Source organism: Colletotrichum karsti (genome assembly GCF_011947395.1).
Source record: "Colletotrichum karsti strain CkLH20 chromosome Unknown Scaffold29, whole genome shotgun sequence".
In the NCBI taxonomy this organism is placed as follows: Eukaryota; Fungi; Ascomycota; class Sordariomycetes; order Glomerellales; family Glomerellaceae; genus Colletotrichum; species Colletotrichum karsti.
The window spans coordinates 167,410-191,820 of NW_024065929.1; the positions used below are offsets into that span (position 1 = coordinate 167,410).

Sequence of the window (24,411 nt, forward strand, 5' to 3'; positions counted from 1 at the left end):
GACAGTCCAGTGAAGACTGATTTGAGTCTTGCTAGTGTGAACATGGCGCAAACGCAGCAAGACGTTACCAGTTTCCCAAAAGAGAAGATGCCGATCAAAAGGTGATGCAGCTCTTCTATTGCAACGGAAGATGTAAAAGAGGCATGGGAGTAATGGGCAGTAGTGCGGTGAATATAAAAGTAGGTATATACACATAAGGCATCACGATTCACACCTCAGGAGTCTTTTGTTATTCGATTGTAATACCAGATATTTTCACATCCAGACGGCAAAATGAAGCTCCTGCGTCATCTCTGTGCTCTGGCGCTGGGCTCCTATTTCTCCTCCGCTTTGGGGGCCCCTTACGACATTGGATCATTCTCGGGTCATTCCAAGGATGGGCGTGCTTTGCAAGACATCGTTACCTGGGACGAGGACTCTTTCTTCGTCCGGGGCGAGCGGGTCTTTCTGTTGACCGGCGAATACCAGCCCTTCCGGCTTCCCGTACCCAGCCTTTGGATCGACAACTTCCAGAAGATCAAGGCTGCAGGCTTTAACGCTGTATCCTTCTACACCTACTGGCCTCTTTACGAGGGAAAGCCCGGCGAATTCACCGCAGAGGGCGTCTTTGCGCTTGACAAGTGGTTTCAGGCCGCCAAAGACGCCGGTATCTACCTCATCGCCAGGCCGGGCCCCTACATCAACTCCGAGACCTCGGGAGGTGGTTTCCCGGGCTGGGTGCAGCGCGTCAAGGGGGAGAATGGCACGCTCCGCACAAACAAGGGCGATTTCCTTTTGGCCACTCAGAACTACGTCGGAAACATGGGCAAGATCATCGCCGACGCTCAGATCACCAATGGTGGCCCTGTCATTCTCGTGCAGCCTGAGAACGAGTACTCAGAGTTTCGTGGAAACGAGGCAGGCCCCGACGGCGAGTACATGCAGCATGTCATCGACCAATACCGGGGCGCCGGCATCGTAGTCCCATTCATCAATAACGATGCTTTCGACAATGGCTTCAACGCTCCAGGTACCGGAACAGGCGAGATGGACATCTACGGCTTCGACAGCTATCCCATTGGCAATGGCTGTTGGAACCCCTATGAGTGGCCGGCCAACCAGCTCAAGACTGGATACTGGCAGCAGCATCTGAACGTCAGCGCCGGCACTCCTCACGCCATTCCCGAGTTTCAGGGTGGCGCCGGCGCCGGGTGGGACGTGAGCGTTAACTATGATGTCTGCGCTCAGTCGGTCAATGAGCAATTTGGTAGGGTGGTCTACAAGAACAACTACGCTGCTGCCGTGAAGCTTATGAACCTGTACATGACGGCTGGAGGCACCAACTGGGGCAACATCGGATCACCTCACTCAGGAACCAGCTACGATGTCGGCTCTATGATACGGGAAGATCGAACCTTGAACCGTGAGGCGTACTCATCGATGAAGCTGCAAGGCCAGTTCTTCAGGGTGACGCCGGCCTACCTCACCTCACGACCCCTCCAAGCAAGCACCCAATACACCAACGACTCAGCGCTGACCGTTACTCCTCTGGTCAACCCAGACGACGACACGGGTCTCTTTGTCTTACGTCACTCGGCCTATGAGAGCATGGCGATTACCCCCTACACGCTATCCGTTCCTTCTAGCAGGGGCAACCTCACCATCCCTGCACTAGGCGGTTCCTTGCTTCTCAACGGTCGCGACTCCAAGATCCACGTCGTTGACTACGACCTGGGTGGCGAGAAGCTTCTGTACTCATCTGGCGAGGTCCTGACTTGGAAGAAGTACGATGGCAACAAGAGAGTCCTCGTCTTGTACGGCGGTCCCCAAGAGACGCATGAGGCATCTATCGTTAGCAACAGCACTATTGAGGTTCTCGAGGGACCCAAGCCTCAGATCGAGCAGAAGAACGGTCTCAGTACATTCCAATGGCAGATTTCATCTGCCCGATCTGTCCTCAAGATTGGAAACACCTTTGTTTACCTTTTGGATCGCAACGAGGCTTACAAGTACTTCATCCCTCTCCTGCCCTCTCCGGAACGCGGTGCCTACGGTACTACAGAAACCAACGCCGATGCGGTCATCGTGAAGGCCGGATACCTCGTTCGCAGCGCTGAGGCCTCACGCGATTCTGGCGTTCTGTCGCTTGCGGCCGACTTCAACGGAACCACTACTGTTGAGGTCATCGGCGCGCCCGGCTGGGTCCAGCAGCTCAACATCAATGGCGAGAAGGTGGACGCCGTTCGTAACAGCATCGGCAACCTGGAGATCATCATTAACTACGAGACGCCGACGCTCAATTTGCCTGACTTGAGCTCCGTGGATTGGAAGTACGCCGATTCTCTCCCCGAGATCACGGCCGGCTACGATGACTCGATGTGGCCTTCTGCAAACCATCAAACCTGGAACAACCAGGCTGCACCCCAATACATTCCATTCGTTCTCGCGGGAAGCGAGTACGGGTTTCACTCCGGCTACTTAGTCTACAGGGGTCATTTCACTGCTAGAGGCAACGAGACCAAGCTTGACCTCACAACAGCTGGGGGCATGGCTTATAGCCACTCAGTATGGCTGGACGAGACCTACATAGGGTCCTGGGAAGGCAGCCCTTGGGACAAGACGAAGCAAACGTCGTATTCCCTTCCGAATCTGGAGGCCGGCGTCGAGCACGTCCTTACCGTCGTGGTAGACAACCACGGGCAGGAGGGTAACTTCCAGGTCGGCGTCGACGACATGAAATCTCCACGCGGTATCATCAATTACTCCTTAGGGGGCACCGAGGTTAACTGGAAGATCACTGGCAACCTCGGCGGGGAGGATTACAAGGACAGGGCGCGCGGTCCCCTCAACGAGGGTGGCAGCTACGCGGAACGCCAGGGCTGGCATCTTCCTCAGCCGCCTTCACAGGATTGGAATGTAGGTAATCCGTTGAAGGACGAAATGAAAGCAGGCATCCGTCTGTACACGACTGAGTTCGACCTGAACGTCCCCGAAGGTTGGGATGTCCCTCTTGATGTCGTGTTCAGCAGGGCTGCAGACGTCAACTTCAGTGTTCACTTGTTTGTGAATGGCTGGCAGTTTGGCAAGTTTCTGGGTCGATGGGGTGCCATGGACTACTTCCCCGTGCCGGAGGGTATTTTGAACTATCGCGGGAAGAACACCATCGCCATAACGTCCTGGTCGCAGGCAAAGGAGGTGGAGCCCATGGGTCTGAAGGGTATCCAGCTTCGCGCCGGGACACCTGTGATTTCTAGCCGTTCCAAGGTCGATCTTGTCGAGTCTCCCAGCTGGGAGAAGCGCGAGGGAGCCTACTAAGAAACATGCTTGGACTCAGATAGGGGGCGGCTATGATGGATTCAATCAGTGCTTGGGAACCCAGATAATGTATTGAACAAGTATGTAGCTCGCTTTGAAGCACATTGAGTACATCAAATTACACTCGCTATGAGAAAACCTCTGTGAAGTCGATGTATAACGTGTTTTCAGCTGGTACCCAGATCAAGGGAATTGTACACCGCCTTAGATGATACAGTCATAGAACCTGAAATGAAATTACCCTCGGCATCAGAAGAACCTATTGCGCTTGGCCTCCAGACTCGACATCTCATGATCATTTCAGTACCCCGCCTTCGGCACGAGATATTGGAAGACGAGCTATTATTCTCCACCATCCGGGAAATTAGCATGGCATCGTGTAGTTGTGGAATAGCAAACAACCTCGTTGTCACATCCACATCACCCCGCTGACCACTCCCTCTTGCTCGTGTTGAAGGCGGCATCTCGCGACATCCCGTTCCTGCGGGAACCCCAGAGTCTCATTTCGGTGAGTACCCGATCCAAAATGCGGGGTGTCTGTCGAGAAAGTCTGGAGTAGTGGCAATCTTTACTCAAACAGGTCCCAGCCTTGGGAATACGATCACAACACGGCCATGGCGCAGACAATCTCGCTGTTCTCATTAGACCGAGGCGCCGACATGAGGATTCAGTCCAAGCACTATCAAGCTCGAGGCATAAAGAATGATGGAGGCGGCCTTTGGATCCAGTTTCTGGCTACAAATCAGATCGTCTGAGCTCATCGCCACAGTAGTTGAATAAAGAAGAAAGTCAGACTTCATCGACCAATATGCATTTCTCCAAGCCAATCATTTCTACGGGCCTCGTGGCCCTTGCTTCTCTCCCTGTGGCCATCTCCCACTACAACCATGAGGCCCTCATTATTAACGGCGTTGTGACCCAGCCGTACGAGTACGTTCGACGCTCGACGAACGGCTGGTCACCGGTGGCTGATGTCAGCTCTCTTGACATGGTCTGCAATGAGGGTGGCCTGAACCCCGAGACAATGGCCGCCACCAAGACGGCCACCGTCGCCCCTGGTGACATTCTCGGCTTCACCGTCAACATTGAGATCGGTCATCCAGGACCTCTGGCGGTGTACATGAGCAAGGCGCCTGACGGCGTTTCGGCCTCCGAGTACCGCGGTGACGGCGACTGGTTCAAGGTGTACGCCCTCACCGTGACGACCATTGACGACAACACCATTCACTGGGGCAACTACAAGTACGCCCAGGCCATCCGCAACTACACCTTCCAGCTACCGCAGGAGATCCCAGCAGGCCAGTATCTCTTGCGGGCGGAGCACGTCGGGCTGCACGACGCCACGCAGCACGCCAAGGCACAGTTCTACATCAGCTGTGCGCAGCTCCAGGTGACGGGCAATGGAGCCGGCAAGCCAGGACCGTTGGTCAAAATCCCGGGCGTGTACAACGGGTACGAGCCGGGCCTAATGCTGGAGCTATTCAACCCCGTGCCCAAGAGCTACGAGGCGCCGGGCCCGGAGACGTGGCCTAACAGGTGTGAAGACCGTAGTGCAAACACCCTAAACGAGGACTGGGACGGTGACTGCGGATGGGGCAAGCTGGGCCCATTCTGAATGCGAAGAAGTTTCCATTCTGGGAGCCGATTGTGTGTACAGGCATTCTTCATGTGTTCAGTCGAACCGCATACACGACGAAGTCAACATGTACTCAGTCTGAAACGCGTGCTTTTTAGCTTCAAATGCTCCAATTTATACTTCTACCTTGCTTAAGCACCCTTCAAGTAGCTTCTGCGTGCTATCACGGGCTTCCAGGTCATCAAGCCCCACGGTCGAGGGGGCTCCAAAAGCTTCGGTGTCCCCAGGAGTCAGATATCCCGTATCGTTTCCCGGCCAGGGATAGATACTCAATACAAGTTCTGGATTTTAATCAAGTAAAGATTGTGACTGTCTGTTGACTGTGGGCAGGATTGGACGAGGTGTCAGCATTTCCCTGTGGGAATCATCCAATGCTTTCAACGGTGAGGAGGCTTGCACAGGCGTCATTGACACTTGGGAAGAAGACTCGCCTTCAATGGACTCATCCCTTTCGCCGACTTTAAGACCTTCTCCCTGTAGATCTGGAGAGGTTCCATGGATCATTACGCGTACAGTGGCATGTGTTTGCCAGCGGACCGGGCCAAGCCTGGTTTCCTCTCTTCCGGGCGTCTCGGCCCATCGACTACCCACCGAATGAGGTAAAACATATCATCCATCCAACAAAAAGCAACGACACTAGCCCCTGTAGGATCAAAAGAGCAGCGTTGTAAATCATCAAGCACCTGTCGGATGGCTTTGACCCGAGTGTGTCGTCCGCTCCGCCAACATCGACTGGCAGCCGGCAATGACCCAACACGTCTCACTTTATACATGTTGCCGCATTTCTCCCAGCTCCTGACCAGTGATTCTCGGGATTGGAAAACATTCCGCCAGAAATCCTTTCTCACAGAGCTACGTCATGTCTTCCTTCCAGCCACAAATCGTCAATGTCCGCTTTGAGCACCACCACGATGGACTCGGCATTGCCACCGGCAGTCCCCGGATTTCCTGGTCCTTCTCTGCTGATCCGGGGAAGGTCATGGCCTGGGAACAGGGCTCTTACGAGATCGAGACGGTTATCCTGAGCAATGGTCTGTCCGCGAAGGACCAAGAGAGCCGCACCGTCAGGGTCGACAGCACCGATTCTCTTCTCGTGCCTTGGCCCTTGCGGCCCCTGCGGTCCTTTGAAGCTGCCAAAGTTCGTGTCCGCGTTTGCGGGAAAGTGAAAAGCATGGAATCTGGCAACACGGAGGTGGAATGGTCCGATTGGTCGCCATCGGCGACTGTCGAAGCCGCCGTCTTGGACCAAGACAACTGGCAGGCCGCCTTGATCGAGCCGCCGTCAGCTATCCAGCTGCGTGCAGAGGATGGATCCATGCGACCTTTGAGATTTCGTAGCCAGCTTCTGAAGCTTCCCGCCGGCGTCACACGGGCCAGACTCTACATGACAGCTCACGGCGTCTATCAGGCATACATCAACGGCAAGCCCGTCGGCGACCAGCTCCTTGCTCCAGGCTGGACAAGCTACAAGAATCGCCTGAACTATGTCACATTTTCGGTCACGGACTTACTACGAGATGAGCCTGAGGCCCGCGTCGAAGTCGAAGTGGCCCCGGGATGGCTAGGATCTGCCCTAGGATGGGCCGGCGGCAGGCGATGCCGCTTCGGCAATACGCTCGGCGTCTTCGGACAGCTGCGGGTAGACTTCCAGGGCCAGGATGCCGGGCAAGCGTCTCAGATCTGGATTGCAGCAACGGACGAGACTTGGGAGTGCGCACCCAGTGCCATCACCCAAAGCGAGATATACAACGGCGAGACGTACGACGCCAGATTAAGAGACCCAGCCAAAGCATCGGAAGTTCAATGGGCTCGAGTCCAGATCGGAGCTCACCCCGGCTCGAGGCTCGTGAGCCCCGAAGCTCCGCCTGTGCGTGTCACGGAGAAAATCGCGACGGTGGACATTATCAAAAGCCCAACGGGCCGAACGATTCTGGATTTCGGCCAGAACATTGTTGGCAAGATTTGTGTCAACCACCTGAACAAGCCTGAGGGGCATGAGGTGCGTTTTGCCCACGCCGAGGTCTTGGAGAACGGCGAGCTATGCCGGCGACCACTGCGCTTCGCAGCATCAGAAGCAGTGCTCATCTCTCGCGGCGACCTGATTGAGGGATGGAGTCCTCTTTTCTCGTTCCACGGTTTTCGTTACGTTCAGGTCGATGGATGGTCAGTCGACGACATGGACGGGCCCCTCACTAAGGATTCAGTCACGGCGCTGGTCATGCACTCGGATATGCGCCGGACGGAGTGGTTCGAAAGCTCCCATCCGCTCCTCAATAAACTCCATGAGAACGCCGTCTGGAGCATGCGAGGAAACTTCCTGTCCATCCCGACTGACTGCCCCCAACGAGACGAGCGACTTGGCTGGACGGGAGATATCCAAGTGTTCTCGCCCTCCGCCAACTTCCTGTACGACACGAATAGTGTTCTGGGAGGTTGGATGGCGGATGTTATGGCAGAGCAAGCCGCGAATGGCGACGGCGTTCCCCCCTTCGTCGTACCCAACGTCATCGGTCGCGATGACGAGACCGTCCAGGACGAGTGGTGGCCCCATCTACCCAATGCCGTCTGGGATGATGTCGTTGTCGTCGTTCCCTGGGAGCTGTACCGCGCCTCTGGCGACACCGCCATACTAGAGCGGCATTATGACAGCATGCAAGCCTGGGTAGACCGAGGCATCATCCGCGGGGCCGACTCGCTATGGGACGAGGACGTTTGGCAACTGGGCGACTGGCTGGACCCGGCAGCGCCGCCTAGTGAGCCCGGGATGGGCAAGACAGACGGCGTCCTCGTGGCAGACGCCTACCTGATCCGCGTGACCGGCATCCTAGCCGAAGTCGCCGCGATCCTGGGAGGCGCCTCCGACTCGGCGCGCTACGCCAGCCAGCGCGTTACGCTCATTGAGACATTCCAGCACAAATACATTACTTCACGCGGCCTGATGGCTTCAGATACACAGACGGCATACGCCCTCGCTATCACTAATGGCTTGATAAAATCGCCAACGCAACGATCCACCGTCACGGCGCGCCTCATCCGCTCCGTTCGCCAAGCCCAGTTCCGAGTCTCTACAGGCTTCGCGGGCACGCCCATCATCCTTCACGCCCTATCCACGATCGGCCATCACCAGTACGCGTACCGTATGTTGTTCGAGAAGCAGTGCCCTAGCTGGATGTACCCCGTCGTCATGGGCGCCACGACCATCTGGGAGCGCTGGGATAGCATGCTTCATGACGGCTCGATCAATCCGGGCGACATGACGTCCTTCAACCACTGTTCCCTCGGTTCCGTCGTCAACTGGCTGCACGAGGTCGTGGCCGGGCTCAAAGCCAAGGTGCCCGGGTGGAAGCAGATCGAGGTCCGTCCCGTGCCAGGCGGGCCTCTGACGCACGCCAGCGCGAGACACATTAGCCCTTACGGCGAGGTGGAGAGTTCTTGGAAGATTTCGGGCGGGCGGTTCGTGCTGAGGTTGACGGTGCCTCCGAACTGCACGGCGTACGTGGTGTTGCCTGACAAGCATCGATCTTATGTGACCGGTCAGGACGATGAGGGCGTCTGGGTCGGATCGGGGAGGCACAATTTCAGCTGTGGGTGGGAGGACCTGGGTGATTGGCCGTTGGAGGCGCAACGGCCGCCGTTCTGGCCACAGCCGCTGGCCGAGGCAGTCTGAGGAATTTCCATAGCAAGAGTAACATCTTATCAACCGAGACATTCACGCGTACGTGACAGTTGTCTTTGGCTTAGATAAACTAGAATTGCAATAGTGTTTGGGAGGGGAGTTCGAGTCTCATTCCTGAAGTCTGAGTCGATGGCCTGTCAGTACGCTGCTTTCCAGTGTCCAAGGCACCCAGCTTTCAGCTGCTCACTTTAGAGGGAATGTGAACGGCAGCGCGTTTTATATATAGATGCTGACTCTAGATAAGACAAGCCGTCTAGGTTTAGTCCTGTTGTATAAACGTAGTAATTGGAGCCAAAAAGAGTAGAAAGCCCCGGTGTAGCTTTGATGGGCTAGAGCGCGTAGGACCAGGGTAACAAGTGTGTACACAGTGTATGAAGATATCAAGCAAGGTTTCTGCGGAATACGGGCGACCCTGTTACAACAAGAGCTGCATTGGTGGAAGTCAAGTCTCTCACAAATTCCGACTTGTTTGCTCCGGCATGGGACCTCGAAGTGCCTCCAGCCACGTCCTCCCGACGGCGACGACACGCTGCGAAGAAGAGTCCCCATTCACTCCCCGGCAGTATTTGGTCACATCATAACACAGATTTCCAAATATAAACTCTGTATGGGACAAGCGGTTTGTATTTATAGAGGCAATCTGCTAGATTGCTAGCAGAATTGCGTCAACGATTGACGATTGTCCCTGTGAACCACGTTCGGCTGAATGACTTGCGATGACCAGTAATGACTGTGTTCGACGAGTCGCATCTGAACGAGAGCCCCTGGTTCGCTGTTCCCTCATCATCGCCGCATGCCCACCACCAGATCCGTTGTAGGACGATCCGCAATCACTCCATATCTATCTCGAGATCTACCCTCTGCCGCCTGACGCACCCTTCTTCTTGGGTGGGGCCCCTCGGTTTGAAGACGACCGCTGCGGCGGTCTCGCCGTGAAATCTTTGCCCTTGCCGGGCTTCCTGTTCGGCCGCTGACGCGCGACCAATGCATCGGGGGCCGTCTGTAACCGGTTATGAATAGAGCAATGACATGAAGAATGTCGTCACTTACGACGAGGCTTGCGTCTTGGCCCGCGGCCGTCTGCAAGAGGTCAGCTTGGTTTCAGGTGGGCTTCATCGAGGAAACCGTGAATCGATGCCACGTCTGTCAAGGCGGCCATTACGGAAGGTGATGGGAGGTTTTTGGGCATACAGCTATCTGTCATTACGGTCATGTCAGCATTTGCAACCATGTTTATGTTAGATGACTCTGTACCTTATCGCGGACCTGAGCCGCCTCTGGATGGCCCAGGTCAAGTGAGTTGCTTTTGGCAATTCTTCCGCCAGTGGGAGTTCCAAAGGCTAGGGGGAATGCACAAAACCACAAGACAAGGAAACGCATTTTGATGGAGTTGAGATTTGACGGAAATGTATTGACCTGAGTAAATGGAAATTGTCGGATTGTAGTTGCAGCAGGTGGATGGGTGTGGTAAAGGTTGAGAAGGCTCGAATTTATATCTTATTGAACTACGCAAGTGTAAGTAGGTAAGTCGGACTAGAGATTCAGACCTGAAGTATACTACTCCAACCCAATCTGGCTGCAATAAGCGACGGTGATATCGCATCGTAAAGCGTCGATCACCCTTTTCGGAAGCTCCTTCGATAATCTTGCCTTGGTTCCCCTGCCTGGAGAAGGCGGCCGGGGGAGCCAACATGAGATCAGAAAGTCGCCTTCCTCAGCAACGCTCGAAACGATTTTCGAAGAGAGTTTCGTTCCAAAAGCCGGACTGTTTGTCAACAGCCAAGACGTAGACTTATCCAGTTCCCAGCATTCGGCGGTCGCCGAGTTTTCGAATCCTCACATGTCTTCATGTCGATTGTCACGAAGTTTATTACCATGATGATGTTCACGTAACAAGCATGCAATCCCAATGGTCAGCACAATGACGCTATTGAGTGACATTGGTGAGTACCGCGTGTCGGAGAAAAGACTTCTCGGTAAGCCTTACTGATAATAGAAAACAGGTGCTAGTAGATGTCGTTGAACGGTTAGAATATCGGCAGTATCTTCCAAGGATCTACAGGAAACTACAAGGTGAAATCACGCATAACGTCTCACAAATCTAGCCAGAGCTCTATTTACCAGATAACAGGCTGACTCTCCGAGACGTGTTGTATTAGAGTTGCCGCTCAGATGCCGACTACCATATGCCAATAACCATGTTCGTGTCCGGAGGCCGAGGGTTTCTTGAGTCTTGACAGCTTTGAGCGGAGTTTGGCGGAGATCATGCGAACTTGAACCATGACTAAGTACGAGACGGGTGATTGGGACCTTATTCTGCACGCTGCGCGCCAAAGATAGGAACACCTAGGCCAAACATCTCATCCGATACTGTCCAAAGCGTCATCCTAGACAGGTGGAGCGGCCCGGCCAAGCCAATATCCAGGGTTAATGCCCGGTATCTTACCCCAGGTACGGCAGAACCGTTGTGTTGGTAAAGTTTAACATGAGTTTGATTCGGCGGATCACTAATCTCATCCGATGAAGACTTAGCCCCTTTGCCGGCCTATGCTTGTGATACATGATGATCTCAGCCTCTCCGGCTTCCTCGCGGTCTCATTTTCCACCGGCAGTTGTGCCATCGGCGATTTGCGTGCGGACTCTTCTTTTGCTATTTAGAGATTTGTTCTAACAACGTTTGATCCATGCGGAACAGTGCATCTTTCTTGAGTTTTGCTTCAAGCTGCCATCATTGCAAATTTCTAAAGACCTGAGTTCCTTATCCATTCAGCGAGCGACGGGTTTTCAGTCCCTGAAAACACCAACTATTCGCAAACGACCCCGAAGGACTTGGTTGAGCATTTGCCGCTCCGCTCTTGTCGGCCCCGGGCAGGCTTCGAGAGAGGACATCAGCAGGTGCGGCCTCATACACAATACGAATGTACTTACATCATCGCACCTTACGGTACAGGCAGTGCCGACATTGCTTCGGGTACATTGAGGGGTCGTTTGACAAGACACCGCAACGGTCTGACGGGGCTTGATCTGAGCTGTAGCCTGGCCGATGGAGGCAGAGGCCACGCAGAGAAAGACTAAGAAGCGCATTCTGACAGTTGATTTTCGTCGGTGGAACACGTCTGATGAAAGACTTTGTACGATACCTGAGGAATGGAGATAAGATGAGTGAAGGCGTGGTTGGGAATTGGAATGACGACCAGAGAGCATTTATACTTGAATCTTGACTGGCACAAAACCAAGACTCCACGCTCAAGTGATGGGACAGCTTCCACTAGGATTTTGTTACAGTCCGCCTTGGCCGAGGCCAAGATGAAGCACGTTTCAGTGATAGTGGAATAATTCTGGTGCCAACATCGGCTGTGATATGTGGCTTCGGTCGCTGAGAGGTCTGCGGGGACAAGTGCGCCTCTTAGTGTCGGAACCAAGTATAGATTTTGACTTGAGCGGGTCCCACTCTAGACGCTGCATGCTATGGCGCATCCAGTGGTTTCTCTCCAGTCTTGTTCTTCAGTCATATTGAGCTCAATTAGCCGCTACGACTCGCCTATGCCTCATAGAGGTTTAAAGCAGGCGTTAAATACTACAGCAACAACAACTACGACTCGCCTACACCGAAACTTGTGAGCCGCATTTCCACCTCCCGCTGGTACCTTTGTGATGAAATGACTACTGTGATCAATCTACTGTCATCAACATGTCTTCGTTCTACACGGGCTGAAATGTCTCCCCCCCCCTAATCAAATTGTCAGGTAAATGTTCAAACGTTCACTGATCCAAGATTGATATGACTGCGGCAATATTTGGTCATCGCATTCCGTGGGTAATCACCGACGAGGCCAGTCGGGTTCTGCGAAGGTTGAGTAGAAGGACCATTGGAGTTTTGGGGGGCTTAACAATGCGAAGGTGCCACGCAGGTCTGGCAACTAAGATGCAAAACATACAGATTTCAATACCTATCACGGAAGGCGATAGCGGTACGCAAGAAGTTCAGTCACTTCTCAGAACCGTAACCAAAGTGGAGCACCGGATGACCGCAATAGGCCCTCATCATTGCGTAAAGATTGTAAATAGTGGCTTTGCGACCGATATTCTAGGCATACTTTTAGGAAAGCTGAAGGTTCAGTTGAGCTGTTAGATTTGTGCGAGGTTTTGCAAGCAGCCAGGCACTCCAGTGTCGCTGCCGTCCGTAAGATCCATCCGGTCGGTTACGGTGCAGTGGGACTCGGCCGTTTACGGGGCCGTTCTGCCCGGTGGGCTCCATAATTCTCGGGGCTGGCTCTCGGGGTACGGATACACAATTTCACCTTTTTCGCGCTAGCCCAGTTGGGATGAAGTAAGATAGTGATGGTGATATCCAAGCTCATCTGCAGCATGTGCGTCATGCAATAAGGATGAACATGGTACGAAAGAGCGGTGTCGGCTCCGGGACATCTAGGTGTTCTGGGTTAAAGGTCCGGTCGGGCGAGAAATGAGATGACAGGAATACGTTGGTACAGAATGTTTATCTACATGATAAGAAACATGCAAAACACACGGGATGGCATTCCAGTAGCCGTTGCCGCAGGTGATAGTCAGGAACAAAAGTCAATTTAGCGCGAGGCATGCCAGGAACGCAGCAGATCTTCAGGGCAGGCGAGCGAAACGGAAGAACGACGGGTGAGAATGAGATGGATGTGAGATGAGAGGCGCCGGCGAGATGGTGTGTTCAATGCAGGCGAGGGTGGCCTGTTTGGCACGGCTTCCAGGCCGGTGCCAAAATGTCACTGACCGGGCAGGCAGGCAGGAGCCGCTGGACCAGGAAAGAAGCAGGAAGCAGGAAGGAGGGGCATGAAACCGCGTCTGTGCACTGGGCAAGCGCTAGAACGCGGCGGTACGGCTGGGTGACGTCATTCTAGCGCCGGGATGGGAGCTCTTGTTGATTCTAGCCTCATCCTTTTTATTTTTATTTTCTGATATGAGGGAAAAATCTCCTTCGATGTTACGCGACAATCTGCTTATTCGTACAGACTTACCCGGCACACCAGGCCAGCTGGGAAGACGATAAATATTGGGATTGGTCCGGAATCCACGCCGAAAAAATATTGCTGACGAGATACAGAGTACTTGTCTCTTGTGATGGTGGCTCGACAGATGAGGCGTACTATTAACCTGTTTTCAGATGAATATACGATTGGCTTCCCAGTCATTCAGCAATTGAGGTGAGATACGAGAGAAAGGGGCAATTGCCTTTCTTTCAAACTGTTGAGAGTCGCAACGAGCAATATGAACATGGGTTTGTGCGACGGTTTGGCACTGGTTCTGTCCGGGAACCTGCTCTGAATCCCCGCCCCCGGCTTGCTGCTTTCTACCCCAGTTACCCAGTTACCGCCCAGGCTTGCACGACATGAATTCACCGCACAATTCGTTGCAGTCTCTCCTCTCTCTTTCATCGCGATCCACGGCAAGCGGAAGAGTGGGAATTTTCACGTCGAATCGCGGTCTGGATTCTCCGGGATCGTGATGGGGGCTCCACAGACGCCAGGCGCTAACCCCAAACTCCGCAAGGGCGCCCCGCCTCTCACCGCTGTCCCCACCGAAGCTATCCGTTCCGGGAAGCCTGGCACTGGGAAAGTGGCAGCTTGACACCTCAGACCATGTATCTTTCCCATCTTTTTGTATGGCAATCTACCTCGCCAACATTTTGTCGTGTTCAGAGTTTCGGCTGTTGCTGCTGCCCTTCAGTGCAAGAGCTTAGGTCGCTGCAGGCAGGTACCTTCGGATGAGCTGAGGGTAGCTGCTTCCCCCTACTTCGCGAGCTCTCTTCACAATGAGAGCAACAATCTCTTAGCAGAAAGTACATGGACGCCAATGCTTTCTACGGATACTCCAAATTTCCTTGGCCGGAGCAACTCCTGCGGGCTTGCTTGTTTTACAGTGAGCTGGGCTTCTCCAATTTCTGAGCTGCCACTGATACCCCGCCATGCCTTTTACTCGTACTGCGGCGTACCAGAGCTGACAGAACCTCTAGCTCCTATCGTCATCATCTGCCTTCGCAATTTTCTTCTCTTTCTCTCGCACACTCGATCATATTCCTCCTGTTTTCCCTCGTTTTCGACCTCCCTCGGCAACATCGATTCACCTGAGGCTTTGGCCCAATCAAGCTGCCGTCGCTGACGCCCCTCGTCATATCATATTGCTCCAATTGCTCCCCTGTCGCCCAGAACCCGGATCGGCGTGTTTTTCCTCGACCGGAATCGCCTCCGTGCTGCAAAGCCCGAGTCATTGCGCCAGCTGCGACCCATTCTACGTCGATCTGTCCGCGGGGCACCAAGCTGCCTCCTACAACTCTTCGGAGGATGGTACCAAAAACCATGATGTCCAACGAAGTTTACCTGCTGCCTCTCAACGACGACGGCTCTCCCCAAGTCGCCGGCGAGTATGTTTACCTCGCCCCCAAGACGAACGACCCCGTAACCATCCGCTTCACAATTGAGGGCACCTCCTCCATCTGTCGCCATGGCAGTCTGTGGGTCAACATTCCAGAAGAGGGCGCCGAGTTCCACAGAGACCAGTTCCGCGAGTTCAAGTAAGCTTCACCAAATCCTCAATTGACCGAACACCGTAGCTCATGCGCAAACCAGACTCGTGCCCGATTTCAATCGCACAATCGAAATCTCCATCCCCATCTTCCAGGCCGGCGCATACGCCTTCTACACCACCTATGCAGAGCTGCCAGACCTCGCCGAGGAGCTGGACTCGAGCCCCCAGGCCCAAACCACCAACAAAAAGACCCCGCTCTACTACATTGACGTCGCGCCGCGCCTCAGCCTCGATGGCCGCCCTCTGCCCTTGCCAGCTCTGTCGATTTTCTCCGTCATCAGCAAGTTCATGGGCAAGTACCCAGGCGACTGGGAGAAGCACCTGCGCGGCATCAGCGACCGCGGTTACAACATGATCCACTTCACCCCGCTCCAGGTCCGCGGTGCTTCCAACTCCCCCTACAGCTTGTACGACCAATTGGGCTGGGATCCCGAATGCTTCCCCGACGGTGAGAAGGACGTCCAGGGCTTGATCACCAGCTTGGAGAAGCAATACTCCATGCTCAGCTTGACCGACATTGTCCTCAACCACACGGCCCACAACAGCGCATGGTTGCAGGACCACCCTGAGGCCGGTTACAATCTTGTGACGGCACCCTGGCTGGAGTCTGCGTGGCTCTTGGACACGAAGCTGTTGGAGTTGAGCGATAACCTGGGCAAGCTGGGTCTGCCCACAGAAGTCAAGTCTGACGATGATCTTATCAAGATCATGGACGCCATCAAGAAGCACGTCATCTCAGAAATTAGGCTGTGGGAGTACTACGCAATCGATGTCGAGCGCGATGTCGAAGCTTCGCTGCAAGCCTGGGTTGCAGGCCAAACCATCTTCCCCGAGGAAGCCGCCGGTGCGAGCGTCACTGGACTCAAGGACGCCCCGTTGAAGGAGCAGGCTGAGTTCCTCATCAAGAACGGCCTTCAAGGCGGAGACCGCTTGGGCGGACGTTTCAGGAGAACTGTTGACCCCAAGGTCGCCTCAGGTCTTCTGTCCGCCATCTTCGGAAGGTACGAGGGCGAGGAGGGCAGCTCTCCCAGACAGGCGGCGGCCAAATCCAAGCTGGTTTCTGTCCTTGACGAAGTTAACCTACCATTCTACAAGGAGTACGACGCCGAAGTCACCGAGATCCTGCAACAGCTCTTCAACCGCATCAAGTACTGCCGCATGGACGAACACGGCCCTCGCATGGGTGTCATCAACAAGGAGAACCCTCTGATCGAGACGTATTTCACCCGCCTACCAAAGAATGACACGACCGCAAAGAACAAGCCCGAGGAAAATGTTCTTGTGAATAATGGATGGGTGTGGGGAGGAAATGCTCTTGTGGATAATGCTGGTCCTGATTCACGCGTCTACCTGCGCCGCGAGGTCATCGTCTGGGGTGACTGCGTCAAGCTTCGTTATGGCAGCGGCCCTTCTGACAGTCCTTTCCTATGGGAGTACATGACCAAGTACGCTCGCATGCTGGCCAAGTACTTTGCCGGTTTCCGAATCGACAATTGCCACTCCACTCCGATCCACGTAGCCGAACATGTCCTGGACGAGGCTCGTCGCGTCAGGCCCGACTTGTACGTCGTCGCAGAGCTCTTCACAGGCTCCGAGGAGATGGACCATGTCTTTGTCAAGAGACTGGGCTTGAGCGCCCTCATTCGTGAAGCCATGCAGGCGTGGAGCACTGGTGAGCTGAGTCGCTTGGTACACAAGCACGGTGGCCGGCCTATCGGCAGCTTTGAAGTCGACGAAGTTTCACGCCCTGACGGAAAGTCTCCCATGAGTCCTATGAGCCCCTCTCAAGAGGGTAGCGATATGCTTAACGGGAACCCGTCCTCACGAGAAATCATCAGGAGGATCAAGCCAGTACCAGTCCAAGCTCTCTTCATGGACTGCACCCACGACAACGAGACTCCAGCCCAGAAGCGTGACGCTCGCGACACTCTTCCCAATGCTGCCCTTGTAAACATGTGCGCTAGCGCCACCGGCAGTGTCATGGGCTACGATGAGATCTACCCCAAGCTCGTCGACCTTGTCAACGAGACCAGACTTTACACCTCAGAATCATCTTCCAAGCCTGTTAAGATCGGCGGCGGCGGAAACGGCATTGGTGGTATCAAGAAGCTTCTCAACCAGATCCACACTCTGATGGGCAAGGATGGCTATGACGAAACTCACATCCACCACGAGGATCAGTACATCACTGTTCACAGAGTTCACCCCGATTCACGAAAAGGTTATTTCCTCATTGCCCACACGGCGTTCCCTGGGTACGGCAACGGTAATGGTGCTTTCAATGCTGTCCACCTTGGCGGGACGAGGGCTCGACACCTCGGAAGCTGGATGCTCGAGGTAGATGCCAGCGACGAAGCCAAGAAGGAGGTCTTGGAGGACAAGAAGCTCCTTCGCGGTCTTCCCAGCCGTGTCGTTGACGTCCCGGGCATTCGCATGGAGGTCAAGGGTGACGAGACCATCATTGCCGTTCGCGACAAGTTCCCGCCTGGCAGTATCGCACTTTTCGAGACGTGGATTCCCACAGCGGAGCACTCCGCAGGTCTCGACACCTATGTCACCTCCGGTGCGAAAACAGCAGTTGAGAGCTTGAACCTTGTTGACCTCAACTTCTTGCTCTACCGATGCGAGGCCGAGGAGCGCGATGGCAGTGGTGGCAAGGACGGCTGCTACGAAATTCCAGGTTATGGAAAGCTTGTGTACGCTGGTATCCAGGGCTGGTGGAGTCTACTGAAGGACATCATCAGAGACAACAACCTGGCACACCCGCTCTGCCAGAACCTCCGTGATGGTCAGTGGGCATTGGACTTCACCGCTGGACGACTGGAACGTGCTAGCCAGACGCCTGAATTCGAGCGTCTCGGCAAGCCCGCTGCCTGGCTGAAGGACCGCTTCGACGCCATTCGTAAGATCCCTAGCTTCTTGCTGCCGAGATACTTTGGCCTCGTGATGCGAACGTTGTACATGGCCGCCTGGGAGCGCGGCCTCGAGCAGATGAACGGCAATGTTCGCGAAGGACAGTGGTTCCTTCAGAGCCTCGCCATGGTCAGCGCACAGCAAACGGGCTTGGTCAAGTCCGGTTCCCTCTGGCCAAAGAAGTTGGTCCCGTCATTGGCTGCTGGTCTTCCCCACTTTGCTGTGGAGTGGGCAAGATGCTGGGGTCGCGATGTGTTCATCTCCCTCCGCGGTCTCTACCTCGGCACTGGCCGCTTCGACGAGGCGAAAGAGCACATCTTTGCTTTCGCCAGTGTCCTGAAGCATGGTATGATCCCCAACTTGCTCAGCAGTGGTGCTCTGCCTAGATACAACTCTCGTGACTCAATCTGGTTCTTCCTTCAGTGCATCCAGGATTACACCAAGTTCGCTCCAGATGGCTTGGACCTTCTGAAGGAGAAGGTCAAGAGACGCTTCTTGCCCTACGATGACACTTGGTTTGACGTTGAAGATTCTCGGGCCTACTCTCAGGAGAGCACGATCGAAGATGTCATTCAAGAAGCATTGCAGAGACATGCCTCTGGCATGTCCTTCCGCGAAGCCAACGCTGGTCCTTCTATCGACTCGCAAATGAGTGACGAGGGCTTCAACATCTCCATCAACGTCGACTGGAACACCGGCATCGTCTTTGGAGGCAACCAGCACAACTGCGGAACATGGATGGACAAGATGGGTGAAAGCCCGCGTGCCGGTTCCAAGGGAGTTCCCGGCACACCTCGTGACGGTGCTGCCGTTGAAATCACTGGCCTCCTGTACAGCACGTTGAAGTGGGTTGCTTCACTAAACTCGGAGGGCAAGTTCCAGTACTCCTCCGTGAAGAAGGCAGACGACTCGTCCATCTCGTTCAAGGATTGGGCTGAACTCATCCGCGCCAACTTTGAGCGCTGCTACTATGTCCCTGTTTCGCCTGAGGAGGACTCCAACTACGACGTCAACAGCAAGATCGTCAACAGACGTGGTATCTACAAGGACTTGTACAAGTCCGGCAAGGAGTATGAGGACTACCAGCTGCGCCCCAACTTCCCGATTGCCATGTGCGCCGCCCCCGAGTTGTTCGATCCCAAGCATGCCTTGCATGCTCTTTGCGTTGCTGATTCTGTCCTCCGAGGCCCCACCGGCATGGCAACTCTGGACCCTGCCGACCTGAACTACAGGCCGTACTACCGCAACAGTGAGGACAGCGACGACTTCGCCACAAGCAAGGGACGGAACTACCACCAAGGTCCCGAGTGGCTCTGGCCGACTGGTTTCTTCCTCCGAGCCTTGTTGAAGTTCGATCTGGCGAGAAGGAGCTCCGATGCCGACCGCATCGAGGCGTTCCAGCAAGTCACCCGGAGACTTATGGGATGCAAGAAGATGATCAAGGAAAGCGCCTGGGCGGGTCTGACAGAGTTGACGCAGAAGAACGGAGAGGACTGCCCTGATTCGGTAAGTTTCCCTGCGCTTACAAGGCAAAGACATGATACTAACAAGTGGAACAGAGTCCCACACAAGCTTGGTCCGCCGGTTGTCTGATTGACCTTTACATGGACGCGGCCGAGGAACAGAGCGACAAGTCGAAGATTGCCTTGCCTACGAGATTCAAGTAGGAAACTTCCATGGCGGATGAGTTGTTAGCAGGAGAAGACATTCAGCTTGGACGTTTATTGTTAGGATGCAGGTGCTCATGATGAAGACATCGAAGCAAGGAGCTTGAATGAATGCGGTGAAAAGTGCTTGGGTTTGCAAGAGCATAGCGAATACGACTTGGGAATTGGTATATAGATAGAATGCATTAATATCCTACATGTTTCTCTCCTCACATTCGTAAGGGAAGTGACGTTGACGGCACACAGAATCCCTTGATATGAGTAACCCGCATGCTCTTCAGAGGTCTCAGCCCAGTGACAAGCTCCGCCATCTCCTTTTGGTAAAGACGCCGCACGAAACATATGCTCTTCTGTTCCATGACGGTTGAGGACCATGCAGATATTAAGACACATATCGGCAAGCTGAGAAATTGCTGCTTCATCGTAGGTGTCACGGTGTAGGACGAACAAAATAAACCAGGAGCGGAGACGCGGACGGACGACGTAGGCGAGTTCTTGTAGCTTCACATGTTGATAGATACACCCGGCGGATGAAGAACTCTTGAGATGAGTTAAACAATCGCGCTCAGGAATCTCCATTGCATCGTTAAACACCGTGACGATTTAAACACATGGATCGCTCACATGGTCGAGATTCACCCCTTGGCAGTCGGCTTCTGTGACGTAGATATATATACTTTTGCGTTCGCTTTGTGCCGTGACGAGCAGGTCGTGGGATATTCGGGTGGAAGTGGTGAATGTTAATGGTAGAGCTGTTGTATAAAATGGCAAGGTCGAGACGTGCTTGTTTCGTGAGGACAGAGACGAGGCAGTCGATTATGTCTTCTGATGTGGATCGGGTGTGGTTTGATCTCTCGTTCTCATGGGTGTGTTGAGACTTTGACGGGGACGGAAGGGTGGAATGGGGAACGTGAGGCATTTTGAGTACGTCTGGAGGGGAAGTGAATAGGTGGGATGATTACACCGGGGATGGTAGTGCTGGACGGCGTGGATATTGAGTGCGGGCTATGGGTTTGGGTTCGTCGATGGGGAGGGGGCGGGGTTGTGGTGTGTGAGGACTGAGTGGAATGTGTTGTCCGTAGAGACCACACCAACCCGAAGCCAATTGCTGCGTTTCTTTGGTAGTGATGAAGACGACTCTTTTAAGGAGCGCGGTTTGAGCGTTATGTTCTGAGGACGGGTATTTAAGGGTATGAGGAATGGAATTAGAACACTTCGAGCGGCACACCGAAAGCGCTTGGTCGGCATGCTTCTTCTCACTTCCTCTCAAGCAATAGCTTGGCCGTATTAGAAATTGCGCTTGAGAGAACCTGAGAGTTGGATCGTGGAGATGATACTTTGTTTTGGTTATGGGTTGAATAAGCTTTGGGAATATGTCTGGGATAATGGGCGAGGACGACGGATGGATGTAACTTGCGCGAGTGTCGAAGCTCTGATGAACTGCCTCGCGTATTGAATCATCACCACGGATGCACCTGAGAAGTATGTCTACCCAATCTATCAGATCCGCCAGAGGGATGAAGGCCTTGGTGTGGTATGTTTACGTCTGCCCCTCTCAGGCTGGGCGTTTTAAACTAACAAGAGGCTTGAACTTGCCTTCGCCGTCGAGGTTCATATCGTGTACGTATGCCGTGTAGAGTTGCCTGTTGGAAGTTTTCATCTTTGAAGACTCGACAAGACCTTGCTACATTGCTCTGGAGTTACGTTCGAAATCTTTCAGTGGTATGAATCCACTACCCTGCCTCAGCGTGAAACATCGCAGCCAGTCTTCTCATCCCCTTCAAAAACGATATAAAAGCTACGCTGAACGGTAAGATGGATCCTTGGCAGCAGGATGATTGATCTCTTTGCCCTCTCTAGTGCTGGCCGCTTTCTCAAGTTATCCGATCGAACTGAACCGGAACCCGGCAGATGGCACGATCAGCACATAGGGAATGATGGCGGGATATTGGCGCACCGTGGTCGAGTAGTGGTCCTAACAATAAGGCGACGTGAATACTTCCAAAGCAATGGTGAGGAAGAACATTCGAGAATTTTAAACATTCTGAAGACTTGTAGGTTCTTCATGGGCGATAACCGGGCAGGGTTTCACAGTGTCGAGTGTTTTTAGTCATTAATGACCTTATCGGAAGCAACCAGTATGCAGAACCTGGCCGTTGGAATCGACAAGTGCGGTTGATCCCTTACTATATTTTAGTGTTTGTGGCTTTTATACTGTCTATATGTCGTAGCTTAGTCTTGGTAGAAAGGGGTTCAAAAGGGTATGCTTTGGATTCGCTACGTTTGCTTAGGAGGTCACGCAATTCTGTCAAGAATTGGTCCAGAGCTGGGTTGTTTGGATGTTTCAATGCGTTCCTTCAAGAAAAGGAGTTTGAAGTGCGATGAGGTAAGATCCTGGGTGAGTTACTCAACGTTTGGTGTTCTGCTGGATAGAAGCCGATTACTCCGCATATAGACAACGGACGGGGGAGAAGACAGATGGAAACGCGCCTCAACCATCCGTCGTTATTTCCAAGCGCACTTAGCATCAAATCTCTAGAGGAGCCAGCTTCCAGGGGTCAAGGAAAGGCGGCCTTTGCATTTGCTTTCGACTTATCATCAGTCCATCGTGTTGGTTTATATCCGCACGAATTTTGCCAACTCATTTCTAAATTGTCAAGGTTGTGCCATGTTCGTGATGGCCCCAGTAAAGAGCGGAGTGGGCTCAAACTCTAGTCTGTCGACGCCGCCGGTGGAAGAAGAGGCGGTGCATGTCGACAGGCATTCTCACAAGGCGGAATGCACCAGCCACGGATAGACGTGGTTCCGAGATAACATCAAGCTACGGCGGAGCACATAATCAGATCAGAACTTGCACTCTCAACCAACCAAACGAACGTCGCCAGATCTTGGGTCACAGGGTTGGCTGGGGCCGGGACGGGCTGGACCGCTGAGCTCCGCTCTCACGGCGACGGGGAGACTGCCTCATATGGGGGTATCAGCCGGTGCCAAGATGGGAAACTCGGGACCGGGGCGTCCGCCAAGCGGGAAGCTGGGCTTCCGGCTCGATTTTCATATGTTGTTGGTTCTGTGCAGGGATGGCGTTTTCCTATTCTGGCGTGGCGGCTCCAGCGGGAAGAGTGCCCTTGTGCTTCAAGGCCGACAGCCAACAGGCAGATTATCAACGTGTGCAAATATGCTATCAAAAGCTTGTTCTTGCCAGAATTCCTATCAGGTGTCTCCAAGTGAGTGATGAGCCTCATCACTGGAGCTTGACACGCTGGAACTTACAATACAGCTCGACCTTTCAGAAAGACGTTATTGCAATGCCTACAGATGAAAATATGAAGTGTTTCTGAATTCCAGCTCAAGTTGGGGGCTATCATTACCGGCCAAGCGCGTAGCCGAGTCATGGAGTTATGGAGGGACTGGGAAGGAACTGCTGTGCCGCTCGTTTCACGAGATACCTCATTTTATCACCGGCGTACATATTATGATGACGTGTTCGGCTGGCTTGAAGCCGGGCTGAGCGAAGTAGCTGAGCAGAAATTACTAGAGCGAAGGCAGAACTTGAGTCTCATGATGCATCAAAATGGCAGCGCGGGGGCTCTTCGTAGACCGAAGTTCCAAATGTCGCGTTGGCTGAACTACACTAGTACAATACCAGGAACACAGATGTGGAGGTTGGATGGCAAAAGGATCTTTGGATAGTGAACATCATGGTTGATGGGAAGATGAAGAAACTGGACTCGGAAGTACGATCAGTTGAAGCTGCGAGGATGTATATAAAGAGAGCATGTTGCCATCTGTAAATACCATCAGAAGCTTCATCTTCATCAGATCTCGCAACTTCAACTCCAACTCCTACACTTACAACCCCTCTACCGATTTCGACAGCCTACTCTTCCAGACCATATCCTCCACCACCCTCCAAACCCTTCAAAATGCAGTTCAAGTCTCTCGTATGTCCTCCGCAAGACTTGATAATTACCAGAAGACCATCTAACCAACCATTCTTAGGCCATCATCGCCGCCATCGCCGGCTTCGTCGCTGCCGCCCCCGCCGCTGAGTCTCACGTCAGTGCGGTCAACGCCGAGGACAAGGACCTCCTGATCAAGCTCGCCACCCAGTACGGCGCGGCCTCCGTCACGGGACCTGACATCGAGGCCCGCGACAACACCGTCGTTCGCCGCGCGTGCGGTTACGAGAGCTGGGGCGTCTGCACCACCGTCGAGAACGTCGCCTGCGCGTTCCGCTGCGGCGGCAAGTACTCTTGCCTTCTCGGGTGCCCCCAGGAGTCTTACGCCTACTGCGACTGGCTTGGATGCTAAACGGCCCATGTAGAATAATCTGTTGGCATTTGGGGGTCACAAGATGGGAATATGGAGCCATGAGTGGATGAGGAGGAATTTGATGGGAAACGTGGTGGTGTAATCTGCTGGAAATCAACACTCTATATACATGTAGAATCTGAAAATCTACAGGATTGACTGCCTTCGCAATAACATGAAACAACCGACGATTTGCTAACCCCATGTTTGAGGTCTTCGTATGAACAGTAGTTCCGATGGTCAAAGTAGACGAAGTCATTGGTATGATTGCAACTTCAATTAGTTAAGAAGATTGACTTGAATGCATGATCCTCGAGTCATTTGCGAACATCTCATCA

At 53.7% G+C, this 24,411-nt stretch overlaps 4 protein-coding genes across 4 annotated transcripts; all 4 read left to right on the plus strand.

The window, feature by feature from the left end:
- Positions 1–273: 273 nt before the first annotated feature.
- Positions 274–3,294, plus strand: CkaCkLH20_08578 (uncharacterized protein; the record flags this gene model as incomplete). The annotated part of the gene is made up of 1 exon (XM_038891293.1): positions 274–3,294. The coding sequence occupies one exon, from the start codon at positions 274–276 to the stop codon at positions 3,292–3,294; it is 3,021 nt and encodes a 1,006-aa protein (XP_038743305.1).
- An 808-nt stretch (positions 3,295–4,102) lies between these two features.
- CkaCkLH20_08579 (uncharacterized protein) lies at positions 4,103–4,909 on the plus strand (the record flags this gene model as incomplete). Its single annotated transcript, XM_038891294.1, has 1 exon — positions 4,103–4,909. One exon carries the CDS (start codon positions 4,103–4,105, stop codon positions 4,907–4,909), a length of 807 nt encoding a protein of 268 aa, XP_038743306.1.
- Positions 4,910–5,789: 880 nt separating this feature from the next.
- Positions 5,790–8,597, plus strand: CkaCkLH20_08580 (uncharacterized protein; the record flags this gene model as incomplete). The annotated part of the gene is made up of 1 exon (XM_038891295.1): positions 5,790–8,597. The coding sequence occupies one exon, from the start codon at positions 5,790–5,792 to the stop codon at positions 8,595–8,597; it is 2,808 nt and encodes a 935-aa protein (XP_038743307.1).
- Positions 8,598–14,953: 6,356 nt separating this feature from the next.
- On the plus strand, positions 14,954–24,073 carry CkaCkLH20_08581 (glycogen debranching enzyme; the record flags this gene model as incomplete). Its single annotated transcript, XM_038891296.1, has 5 exons — positions 14,954–15,168; positions 15,224–19,601; positions 19,655–19,758; positions 23,582–23,696; positions 23,762–24,073. 5 exons carry the CDS (start codon positions 14,954–14,956, stop codon positions 24,071–24,073), a joined length of 5,124 nt encoding a protein of 1,707 aa, XP_038743308.1.
- Positions 24,074–24,411: the final 338 nt, after the last annotated feature.